This window comes from Delphinus delphis, chromosome 5 (assembly GCF_949987515.2).
Source record: "Delphinus delphis chromosome 5, mDelDel1.2, whole genome shotgun sequence".
Lineage (NCBI taxonomy): Eukaryota > Metazoa > Chordata > Mammalia > Artiodactyla > Delphinidae > Delphinus > Delphinus delphis.
Window position 1 is genome coordinate 119,697,033 of NC_082687.1, and position 12,869 is coordinate 119,709,901.

The 12,869-nt window shown below is 35.8% G+C and overlaps 1 protein-coding gene across 5 annotated transcripts in view; it reads right to left on the bottom strand.

Moving 5' to 3' along the window:
* Nucleotides 1-3,236: 3,236 nt before the first annotated feature.
* Nucleotides 3,237-12,869, bottom strand: part of TRPC3 (transient receptor potential cation channel subfamily C member 3) — a 79,639-nt gene continuing 70,006 nt past the window's right edge. For all 5 annotated transcript variants that reach the window (XM_060011855.1, XM_060011854.1, XM_060011856.1 and 2 more), the window contains 2 exons: nt 6,314-6,389; nt 3,237-3,609 (listed from right to left, as the gene is read on the bottom strand). In XM_060011855.1, coding sequence (XP_059867838.1) covers nt 3,467-3,609; nt 6,314-6,389 — 219 coding nt within the window. In that variant the 3' untranslated portion in view covers nt 3,237-3,466. The remainder of the gene's footprint in view (nt 3,610-6,313; nt 6,390-12,869) is intronic.

The following is a 12,869-nucleotide window of genomic DNA, read 5'->3' on the forward strand; positions in this document are numbered from 1 at the left end:
GTTTCAGGCCACACAATTAACAATTAATGCGGCTTCAGTTTCCTTTAGACATTGGCCATATGACACTTTACCATCCCATTTACAAAAGCTGCTCTCATTTGGTTTACACATTTGAATTGAAATATGGTGGACATGATGGGGAAAGAGAATTATCCTAAATTATACTAACTTTGCTTTTTTTTTTTTTGGTTGGAGCAGTGTGGCTTGTGGAATCTTATTTCTCTGACCAGGGATCAAACCCAGCCCGCAGCAGTGAAAGCAAGCGTGGAGTCCTAACCACTGGACCGCCAGGGAATTCCCTAACTTTGCTTTTAATAATCACAACATATTTATGTCATTTCTAAGTTTCAGTAGTGCACAGAACTTTCTGAAGACACTGGATACTATTTTGCATAGTCCCTTCTTTGATTTCAAGTCTATGAATCCAAGGTTCTCAACATATTGTGAATTCCAGCAAGTCAAGGGTCCTCAGTAAGTTTAATACAGCAAGCACTTACAAAGTGCCAAACTTTTTAAACAATAAGCCTAAGAAGCCAGTTGAGTGTTGTCTCCTTTCCTTGATCTTATCTGTAACAGAGGAAAAAACTAAGCATAGCAAAGAGGTCAAAAAATAGGAGATATTGGACTTTGATAGTCCTGTAATCAATCATAAGCACCTAAATGTCTTTTGCTAGACAAGTTGCTTTTGGTCCTGTTAAAGTGTTCCCTTCTCCAACTTCTTTGAACTTCTCCCTCCACCAACTTCTTTGAACTTTACTTTTAAGCCCAATGTGCCTGTTACAATAGTAAGTGGGTCAAGGACTTGGTGGCCCAGGCCTATCATTAACCTCAAAGAAGTATTAATTCTCACGGTAATCCTCTAAACTAATCTTCACCTCACCCTTAAGTTACCACAGTAATACCTACCTCTTAGGGTGGTTCCCTAGACGCAAATTCTAACAAGATTTGGACGTGGTGATTTATTGAGGGGATGCTCTCAGGAGAAAGGGAGGGAGGGAGGAAGGATAAAACAGGGAAGAAGCTAAGAAAAGATTTGGTCTCAGCTGGAGTCTAGCTGCAGCCTAATCCTATCCAGAGCTCTGAAACATGAACTGCACCAAAAGAGTTGGCCCTACCTTGACACAAGGGGACAGCTTTTTGTGCGACCACGCCAGTTGGTCGTTTATTGGTGTGAGGAGGGGAGGTCATAACGACAGGGCTGCTTTCTTTCAGCTGAGGGCAGTTCCCTGGGGAACAGGATAGTTGGGAACTGTTAAGGAGCCGACACTCTGGATCTGAGAGATGCATGCCCTGGTCCATTCAAGGCAATGTGGGCAGGGCACCCATAGTATCAATAGCATCTACCACACCTTGGTATCACATCTTCCTCTGGACTACCACCCAGAAACTATAAAAAAAGAAAAAATGTGAAATATCAAAAACATACTAGTTTTACACAAGCATAGTAAATAAAGGAGAAAAAACCCTATGTTGAGAGCTCTAGAGTTGTGAAAGGTATGGACTGAAAAGATGTATGTACTCACATGGCATAGATGACGTGAGTTTTATCTTCACTCAAGACTCCAAGAATCCTAAACCAGCTGCTTTTAACACTTTTACATTCAACATTTTTCCAACCCCAATCAAAAATATTACTTATTATTCTGCTCCATAGCTGTAAACAAAAATACCCACACTTGGAATCCTAGACAATACTATGGATAAGACTGAAAGTGTTGTCTATTATGGACACTCCATATCTTTACTGCTGTAATATAAAGTATAGTAACATATAACAATGAAAAATTCAGTCTTTTATTCTGTTCTGAGGTATAACATAACATACATAAAGTTTGAACAATGTTTAAGACAAAATACTATTAGCATAGCACAAAAGCTAATGAAATATCCTACAATGGTAGCAAAAAATGTATAAAGTTCTTTTCTTAATTAAGTCCTCAAAAGTAGAAACTAAGAAATAATCTTTAAAGAGCTTTATGTAGTTCCATTTAATGTTCATTTTTGTCTTCATGTCTAGAAAGCCTTCCTGTGTGATAGCAATGACTCAAAGTATTATGTATGTAATTGGCTTTTAGAACCTATAAAACTATCTATGATCTATGATCATAATTTGTATTCTGGTAAGATTTGAGAGGAACAGACTGAAGAGAATTAGGACGGTAAGCATAACTCTATGAGAGATTTAAACCTAGCTGGTTAAAACAAATACTTTGACGTTTTATGGTCTGTGAAGAGAGGAGGGAACTTACCTGTCTGTATCCCCTTTCCTAGTAAAGTCATGAGGCGTTGTGGATATTACCAGTGTTCAGCTCAGTTATATAGTAAGTCATACACATACATCACAATCTATTTTGTGTAGCAAGTGTAAGTGAAATCCCTTGATAAGGAAAAGGATGTCAATCATTGTAAGCAATGATGGCAAGAGATGCCTCAAAGGAAAATGAAACCCACCTGGTGATGCTTGGACATGGCTTTCCAGGTACACAGCCATTGCTCCTTCCTATTCCTCCCCATAGCATACCCTCCAAAACTCAGAGTGGAGCTAACAGGCAAGATATGAAGTCAGTTGTTGATAACTTATTTAGCATTAAAGCACCAGAGGCAGAAATTAGGAGGTTATAACAAACTAACAACCCTGCATAACCCCCGACCCTACAAAATTCACCACCCCACTGACTAAAGTCACATTACTGAAAAAAACCAAATGAAAATCTAAGACAGTAAGCAAAAAGTATATACTTTAGAAAAATCTTTAATGTGTTGTTCTGAACAATTCTATGAAACAAATATGTAATGTAATTATATTTTCTATTAACCCATTTCATTGTGAAATTCTTCATTCAGGGCTCAAAGGTTCTAGGATTATCAGTGATGTCAAAAATTCTAAGAAAATCTGACCAAGTCATAGCTGTTTGTAAAATTTTTTCAGTTTATATTTTTCAAAAAAAAAAAAATCTCTTTAGCACTTGGACAAGGGAATATATGCTACATAGTGATGGCCTTTTAATTTTTATTTGTATTTTGTTGGCAGTTCAGTTCAGTTGGTTTTGACAACATTTATTGAGCACCTACTATGTACCAGGCACTGTACTAGATGTTGGAGACACAAAGATGAATAAGACATGGTCCCTGTCCCCAAGGAGCTTACAGTCTCTTAGAGGCAAACAGGTAGTGCAAAGACACAAAGTTTATTCTAAAATGGACAAAAATATCAATAATGTAGTAATATTGGGCCTTTAAATACAATGGCACGTCATTGTTTGTAATGTCAAGGCAGACAATTAAAATGAAGACCATTTGCATGTGATAAAACAGTAAAATCATTAAGACCTAACTTTTAAAGATTCACATGATAAAGGTAGTTAACACTAAAAATTTACATCATAGTTTTTCAAGTATTTCATACTTAGAAATATTATTGCCCACAATTGTGCTACAGTCAAAGCCATAATTCCAGGTTACTGAATCATTCACATCTCAGCACGCTGGGATTCAGTTTCTCACTGAGTTTATGAATTAGAATGGCTAATTCCTCAGTCGCTTGGCTCTTGTCCTCCAAAAGTTCATAGCGAAGGCTGGAGATATCTTGCTTGATTTCTTTTAATTCACCTATGGTATTTGTATTAAAAAACATATAATTGGTAATTTGCCCTTCGTATTTAGAAAAAAACAAAGAGTGAAATTTATACATGAATGCATTTGTCTCATAACATCTCCAACATAGTTACTTTAGGTGTTTTCCTTTAGAATGTTTAAGGAATGTCTGCCTTTAAAAATGTACTGGCTTTTGAAAAAAAAGCTATAAAAAGTAGTTCAGCTATGTTTTAAAAGTAAAACTCAGCTAAAGTATTGTCCTGTGGCTCAGCCGATTTTTAACACAGGGTGATTTCTCTGTTAACTGGTCTATAATCAGAGTATCTCCTTTCTATCTTCAGGGAGTTTGTCTGGTTCCCTGAGCCATAAGGGTTGACACCTATATGGATCATCTCCCATTGCTAGGCTGGAAGGAAATCCTAGTAAAATGAAACATTTCTAAAAATGAATCAATCTATATAACAGGCAAATACTCACATGTAAGAAGTAAACTGAGGTCAAGTTTGAAGTAAGGGAAAGGAAGGAAAAAGAGTAGGGGTATTTCTTAGGGAAGGCAGTGGCAATGAACATGGAGCTAAGGAACAAACAAATTAGTTTCTGTGGCACAGGGGATGATGTATAAGGAAATAACAAGCAATGGTGAAATTAAGGAGTTTAGATGTAGTACCACTGGCAATGTTTACATACGCAGAAGTCTCCATAGGAAACTTCTGGCTATTAAAACACAACTATTCCCATAATTTAGCTTGGTAATACTTTGAGCGTGTGTAGATTGCAATTAACAACTGGATTCTCTTGCAAATAATTGTAATGTAGATAAGCCATTGACTTTGAAAGGTAAACCTTGGGGCATGAATTTATCTTGAATCCAAGAAATGATTCTTTAAATCACTGGCACTTTAATAGCTTTCTATAATAGAATCATATGTAAAACATATCTTTCATGGTATTTCCTGGTATCTTTATGATGCTTTAAAGTATAATCTATGTTCTTTTATTATATAAACGTCAGAACCTTTTATTTTAAAGAATTCTAGCTCTTCCTCAAGAATACACACAAAACATTTGATTCTTTTTGTGGCAAAAAAAAGGTGTGGGGGGGGCTTTTCCTTTCACATTTGGCAACGTAGAGGAAATAAACTGATCAAATTAGAAATCGCAAGGCCAGTCTTTGGTGGAAGAAATGGATTCTCACAGCATTTAATATCATATTTGGACCATAAGCCCAGTGGGCCCCCTTTCACCTCCCTACTACTACATTCTTCTTCCTTGTTTTTGAGTTACGGGAAGCCTACACACTAAGTGTTGTACTTAGTTTGCCAATAGAGGAAACACAAATTACTCAACCTCTTTGGAATTTAGCTTCTTCATTTATTCAGTGAACAGGTTAAATTATATGATATACTTTCTTAGTTAGAACTTTGTTCAAAACTCCAAATTTTCCTTAATTCACTTTCCTCTTTTGTATAAAAGGACTTGGAAGATGACTCCTTGTTTTTGATGCTGTCATGGTGGCCCATTGCCCCCTTCACTTAGTTTTTTTGTTTGTTTTCAGGGAGGTTATGGTACAACAGATAAGGTTTCTGCTTTCTAAACTAAAACTCAATTCCAATCCTGTCTCTCTGAGACTGTTTCTAGGTCGACATGATTGGGTTTTTGCTGGTTTCCAATCACACATTCTTAGATTTCTACAAACACATACCATTGTATTGACTCAGATTTGTAAGAGATTCCTTGTATTAATCAAGTAATGGCTTCAAAGCTCAACAGTTTAGTTTAGCCTTTTCTTATCAGCGTAGCTCTATCTAGTAGCATCTCACTGGTGTTGAAAGCTATAGTTTCTATTTTTAGGGCAACTTATTTCTCCCTGGTTGAATTCTTTCCATCTCTGGACCTGTACTTTGTCTTATACCCCAGCCTTTGATGAAAAAGTGTTACAGTCCAGACAGACGTGCTGCCTAGGATATGCCTGGAAAACAGGTGCCAAGAAGAAAAGTGAAAGGCGAAAGAGAAACACCAGATGAGAAAAATGGGTTAGAGATTTCTTTCTGGACAACAAAGTAAAGATTTTTCTACAGAAATGTGGATTCTGTTTGAGCCAACGTTATTCTATCTGCATCACTGGAAAAATGTTAACACTCAATGTGAACTCCCTGAAACAGAAGTGAAACTACAGACAACTTATGTAATAGGGATTAAAAACTCCCAGAAAGATGGCAGACTTTACATTCTAAGAAATCAGGGCATTCTGTAGTGATAAACTGTCTCTGATTGACAATTTAAGTGACGGTTTCTTTAAAAAGAAAGAGTTTTAGAAATGTAGCGTAAGATTCTCCTGTCAATCTTGGAGGAACCCAGTTACCTGAGATTGGATTTTTTTTTTCACACGTTTTAATTTTAATTTATTATTAAAATGTTTTGTACTGAAATCAGTAATGCCCCCGTCTTTCCTACTGGGATTAAGTGGCTTAGTCTTGCTTTGATATATTATGATGAGTCAAAATACAAGGCAACTCCAAAATCAACTTAAATTTGTTTTCTTTTTTTTTTTTGAAAGCAGGGTAAGAAGGAATTGCACTAACAATAGTTATTTCTGGTTGACTTTTACTTTCATTTCTTACTCTCCCATATTGGATTTTTAAAGTATCCTTCAATATGAAGTTTTCCAAGTTTATTAAATTAGTTGTAAAAGGATGTTTCTCAAGTTGAAGGTGCTTACCTTCATTAACTTCATCATTTTCTTTGTCTACTTGTGCTTTCAAAACATACCGCTTTATAAGTCTTTTCATTATCTGCTGTTGGGCCAAAAAAAAAAAAAATTGTATCACCAATGATACACATAAGTAATCTGGATCCTATTTCCCAAAGAGCCTTACATACCTGTAAAGCAAAGAACCCAGGGGAGAGAAGCTGTATGTAACTATTTACAGAAGACTCACCCAGATTTCAGAGCCTCATCCCTTTTCACCTTGTACTGAGTTTTACTGAATGATCCACAAACATTGCCCTGACCCAGCCTTCATTCACCCTCACTGCCACCCCACTCCGGGGATGCAAGAAGCTTCAAAAGAAGTTAAGCTAAAAGACTTCAATTCATGGCTTCTCTTTCAAATAATGATTTCTCTTTAAGGCGCATTGACACTAAATTATCATCTATAGATACCACCTTATTTCTCACTGTTTAAAAAATATATAAATATATGTTCAATACGGAGAATTTGGAAAATACAGAGAACTAAACAATAAACGAAAATCATCAATGATCCCACCGTCCAAAGATAATCATTGCTGTTATTTTAGTGTATGTCTTTCCAATATCTTTAAATTTTGTATATATACTAATTACTATATGTATTACATTTTATGTTGTCTAAATACCATATATTCTGTTATATGTTTTCCTCTCATAGCAATATATATTGTGAATATATTTCAAACTAAATAAATGCTCTTACAAGATAATTGTTTATCCATATGGAAAAAATTAAATTGGAGCCCTACTTCACACCATGCACAAAAAAAGGAACTCCACATGCATCTTAAATATGAAAGACAAAGCTTTTAAATCCTTTAAAAGGAAGTATAGGAGAATATATTTATAAATTCAGTGTATAACTGGATGTTTTTTAAACAAGATAAAAATTCTAATTATAGTATTTCTACTATAATTATAATTCTATTATAATTTCCACTTTTCAGATTTATAAACTCAACTTCATTACAATTAAAACTTCATTAAAACTTCTGTTTATAAAGGTACCATAAAGAAAGTAAAAAGGCAAGCCACACATTGGGAGAAAATATTGATGATACTTACAACTGGTAAAGAATCTGGATCCAAGATATATGAAGAACTTTAATAAGAAAAACTCAAATAATCCAATAGAAAAATGGGCAAAAGACAAACAGACACTTCACTGAAATGGAACTGTGAATGGCCAACATGCATATAAAACAGTCTCAAAATCTTTTCTTGGGGAAATACAAATTACAATTAAAAGGAGATACATGGGGGTGGGGAGGGGAATTGGATGAAGGCAGTCAAATGGTACAAACTTCATTATAAGATAAATAAGTACTAGGGATGTAATGTACAACATGATAAATACAATTAACACTCTTTTATATTATATATGAAAGTTGGTAAGAGAGTAAATCCAAAGCGTTCTCATCACAAGAAAATTTTTTTTTCCATTTGTTTAATTTTGTATCTATATGAGATGACTGATGTTCACTGAACTTATGATAATCATCTCATGATGTATGTAAGTCAAATCATTATGCTGTACACCTTAAACTTATACAGTGCTGTATGTTAATTATATCTCAATAAAACTGGAAAAAAGCGATACAATTTTATATCTGAAAAGAGAAAAATTAATAAATCTTATAATGCCAAGTGTTGGAAAGGATATGGATCAATGGGACTTTTGTACTTCACTGGCATGAGTACAAGTACAGTAGAGCACTTTGAAAAACAAGTCGGCATCATCTTTTTGTAATTGAAGTACAGCTGATTTACAATATTATATTAGTTTCAGGTGTACAACACAGTGATTCAATATTCTTATAGAGTACACTGCATTTAAAGTTATTATAAATCAATGGCTATCTTTCCCTCTGCCATACAATATATCCTTGCCGCTTATTTTATTCATAGTAGTCTGTATCTCTTAATCCCCTATCAATTTGGCGTTATATTTTGAAGTTGGACACTTGCATATCCTTTCACTCAGAAAGGCCACTCCTTGGTATAGGCCCTAGAGAAACTTAGCACATGTGGACCAAGAGACAGACATAGACAAGGTTTATAGCAATCTTGTCTGAGACACCAAAAAACCTGGAAACAGTCCAAACAAATACCAACAGAAGAATAGACAAATAAATCATGGTATGTTACACAGTGTAATGTCATTCTGTTCACTAATGAAATTAATTAATGCAATTAATGAACCATGGCCACACACAACAGTATGGATGAATCTTAGAAGCATAAATGTTGAATGACAAATTCAAGTTGCAGACTTCACAAAGTATGAAACTATCCTTATAAGGTTACTAAATAAAAGTAAATCCACAAAATGCATTTTTAGGACTATCTATATTTGTGATAAACCTATATTTGAAAAGAAAGCCAAAGCCAGAGGATGAGAAACCCAGACTTCCAGATAGTGACTACCCCTTAGGTGGAGGCAAGGGTGTGGCCTAGGGAGGGGCACCCATGCAAAGGCAGTGGACAGATAATGTTACCCCTCTCACGGAAGTGGTGGCTTCCTAGGTATGCATGTAATTATACTTCATAATTGACGTGCTGCACATATTCTTGTGCATATATCAAGCATTAAAAAGACAATAAAGAAAAGAAAAAAAAGTTCTAACTGAAATGCAGATATAGTGAGGGTGGAAAATGTACCTCAGTTTTAAGAAAGTATGAATTATGAACCAAAGTGACCCACTAGATGCCAAGGTCAAGTAAAAAGGAGAAATCTAGGATAATTCAAAATGTCTGTCTCAGAGAATAATGACAGATTGAGAGGGAGCCCATGCTATCAAAAAGGAAAAGCCCATTTTATCAGTCATAATAAAATATGTATAAAACTTGTTGAGTTGTGTGGAATCCGGACCCCAGGACAGACCTTAGGCTGGACTCATTCATTCATTCACCAAATATTTTTAGTGAGCGCCAGCTCTGTGCCAGGTACCATACTAGGCACTGGAGATGCAACAGTGAATACAATCCCTGCTCCAACGAAACCTCACTGGGACAATTCACTGTGGGTGGGATATAATTAAGTTTTGGGGACAATGCAGGCATATTCCTATAGAAAGAAAAAACAATGAAGTGTTTATCAGTGAAAAGCAGCTTGAAAGGCGGTAATACAAATCAGTGGGAAAGAAAAGACTGCTCAACAAATAGGGCCTAGACAATGGACTATCCTTACAGGGAAAGTTAAAATTAGACCTTCCTCACACCATATATTAAAGAAGAGAGCCAAATGGACGAAAAATCTAAATGTGAAAAGCAAAAACTTTGAAAGGAATATGGTGATGTTTCTTGAGAAAGCTAACAGAAAGGATAAGCCATAAGGAAAATGTTGATACATCTGACCATATTAGGACAATTTAAAACTTTCATACAAGGAAGAATATCAATAACATGTAATCTTATGTCAGATGGGATTTTTCCTGCTGTCCTGGAATTGTTGATAAACCCAAGACTGATGAAAAAGGATGCTAAGTACCAGGTCAGCCACCATGGTCTAAGACCACGTTGGCCCCTGCAGCTGGAGCCATCCACCTCCCCTCAGGGCTTACTGAGACTCACTAGATCAGTATTGAACTTACCAACTACTTTCTCCTCACCTCACATTAGGAAAGAGAGTGAGACATGGGAGGGATCATGGGCTTTGCGGGGAGAGAGGTTATTCTCTCCCTTACCTGTGTGGAAGGGAGAAGGTGCAGCCCGCCTCCTAGAAGCGAAGGGAAGAAGGAAATCCAAGGCAATGTAAAGTTTAGGGTTGCCTGTACGAAAGGGAGCCTGGCATCCTGCTTCCAATTAGATGGCTGTTCCAGCAGGCTTGCTGGCCTGATCCTGGTAATTTAGTCAGAAAGGAAAAAGAACTGTGATAAGAGAGGAACAGCCATTGGGTCAACCTGTACTCTCAATATTTGACAAACAGAGACAAATGTCCACTATGTTGGATGGAATACACATCAGTGGGAAACGATAATCTTTTCAATAAATTGGGGCTTGGACAATGGGCTCTCCTTATGGGAAAGGTGAAAATTAGATCCACACCTCAAGTGAGAGCCAGATCTCTGCATCAGGGAGCTGTGCATCGCCTTCTCAAACCCTTTAAACGTGCCCCCGCCCAGTTAGACAGGCAGCAGTTTGGTGACGGCCACAAGCAGGACATCAGGATTTGATCAGTGTTAGAGCACTAGTGACGAACAACAAGGAAGAGACTGCAACCTGCAGTTAACTCAAGGGAAAAATGTTTACCTTTCAGCTTCTTCCCCTTGCCTCTCCACATAGCACAGGATGAACACCTAGAAGAGCTAACAGGAGGAGGTGTGGACAAAGCAGACCACAGCCTTCAGCCACTGGAATCACCTTCAGAGGTTTAGCTTGTGCTATAGGAGTGAGGAGAAGAGTGCTAGATTGATTTGGAGAGGTTTTCTTTCTTTCTTTCTTTCTTTCTTTCTTTCTTTCTTTCTTTTTTTCTCTCTCTCTCAATAATTTTTATTTATTTACTTATTTATTTACTTATTTTTGGCCCTGCAGCATGGCCTGCAGGATCTTAGTTCCCCCACCAGGGATTGAACCCCGGCCCTCAGCAGTGAAAGCACCAAGTTCTAACCACTGACTGCCAGGGAATTCTCAAGTTTCAAAATAAACATAACTATCTCTTTAATTACAAACATGAGACTTTCTAATAACCCAAAGTCACTGGAAAGTTATGGAGCCTTGACAAGGTGTTGTAAAGGGCTCCTCCATTCAGTGGAAAAGAAGAGTTCAAAAGAAGACAGTTAGTGGGAAATTATTGAAAACAAAGTCACTTTCATACATTCACAGGCTGCGACTCCTTAGTGAACCATTACATGAAGTTAAAAGACAAACCAAAGAGGGAGACAGGCTGCTTGCAAAACATACTGACCAAGGATCAGTATCCAGGACATGATAGAATTTTGACAAGTCACTAAGGTAAAGACAAACAGCCAAGTAGAATTAGGAAAAAGAATTTAAATTCACAAGAAAGGAAAACTGAATGACCAACAAATGTATGAAAAGATGTTCAATCTCATTGGTAATCAGAGAAGAGTACATTTAAAAAATTAATACCAATTCACACATATACGTTTGGCAAACGTTTTTTCTTTTGAAAAAAATTCAAACGCACAGAAAAGTTGAAAGTAAAATAAAGGGACTTCAGACTTTTCACCTTGATTCACGAATGTTAGAAATTTGCCACATTTGCTTATCTTGCTCCCTGTGTCTATTATGATTATATTGCTAAAGCATTTGAAAATAATTTTCAGACATCATGTCATTTTATCCCTAAATATTTCCATGAGTATTTTCTAAGAATGTTCTCTTATATAACCATGCTACAATGATCAAACTTTAGAAAAATTAACATGGATCAAACTGTCTCATTTTCCCAATCAAGGATCACATGTTGCTTTTAGATGTCATGTATCTTCAGTCTCCTTTAATCTGGAACAGCTCCTTGGCCTTTCCTTGTCTTTCATGATGCTGACGTTTTTGAAGTATAAAGGGAAGTTGTTTTGTAGTTTAAATTTAAAAATTTAAAAATTCTGATAATACCAAGTTCTTGTGAGAACATTGGGAAACTCTTATACCCTGTTACTGGAAATAGAAATTGATATTACCACTCCCAGGTACACAACCCGGAAAAACACTTACAAATGTGCAAAAGGAGACATTTACTAGAATGTTCAATACAGCATTATTTATAATAGGCAAAAATGGAAAATAAGCTAAATTTTCGTCAACAGAGGAATAAACAAAAATTGTGTATTCATACAATGGGATATTATAGAACAGTTAGAATGAAAAACAAGACATATGTGTATCAATATAGATAATTCTCAAAAATATAAAGATAAGTGAAAAAACCAGAATATGTAATGTTATTTATGTATATTTCAAAACCACATAAAACTAGTATCAATACATAATGGTATGAATATACTTATGTAAATAATAAAGTATACGTGGGAAGAACATACAAGAACTTCAAGATAGTGAAGATCACTGGGGAGGGATGAAAGCCAATGTAATAGAGTAGGGGTATTTTAGTTGTATCAAAATTTCCTTACAAAAAAGATCCGAAAAGAATATGGCAAAATGTTAATATTTATTAAAGTAGGATGGTAGTGACATAGATGTCCAACAGGACATTTTGTGATACCTTTCTGTGTTTGAAATAGTCCATAATCAAAATTTAAAATATAATAAAATAAAAACAATTAAAATACTCTTATAAATAGGTTTTTAATGCTGCCTAGCAAATCGATGTGCCTCGCTAGCCTGGGCATTCATTCCATCTTCAGTAGCCAACAGTCATTCGGTCATGATAAACAAATATTTTTCACTTTTACAAACAAAGCTGTAAAAACTTCATGTTGTAAAGAAACTGAGAATAACTCAGGGCTTATAAGGGTCTTATTTAGTACCATTCAGAAGTGCATTATTTAGAAATACTATCTCCAGAAAAAATGAAACTTCTAAAAATGGAAATGAGGCAGAA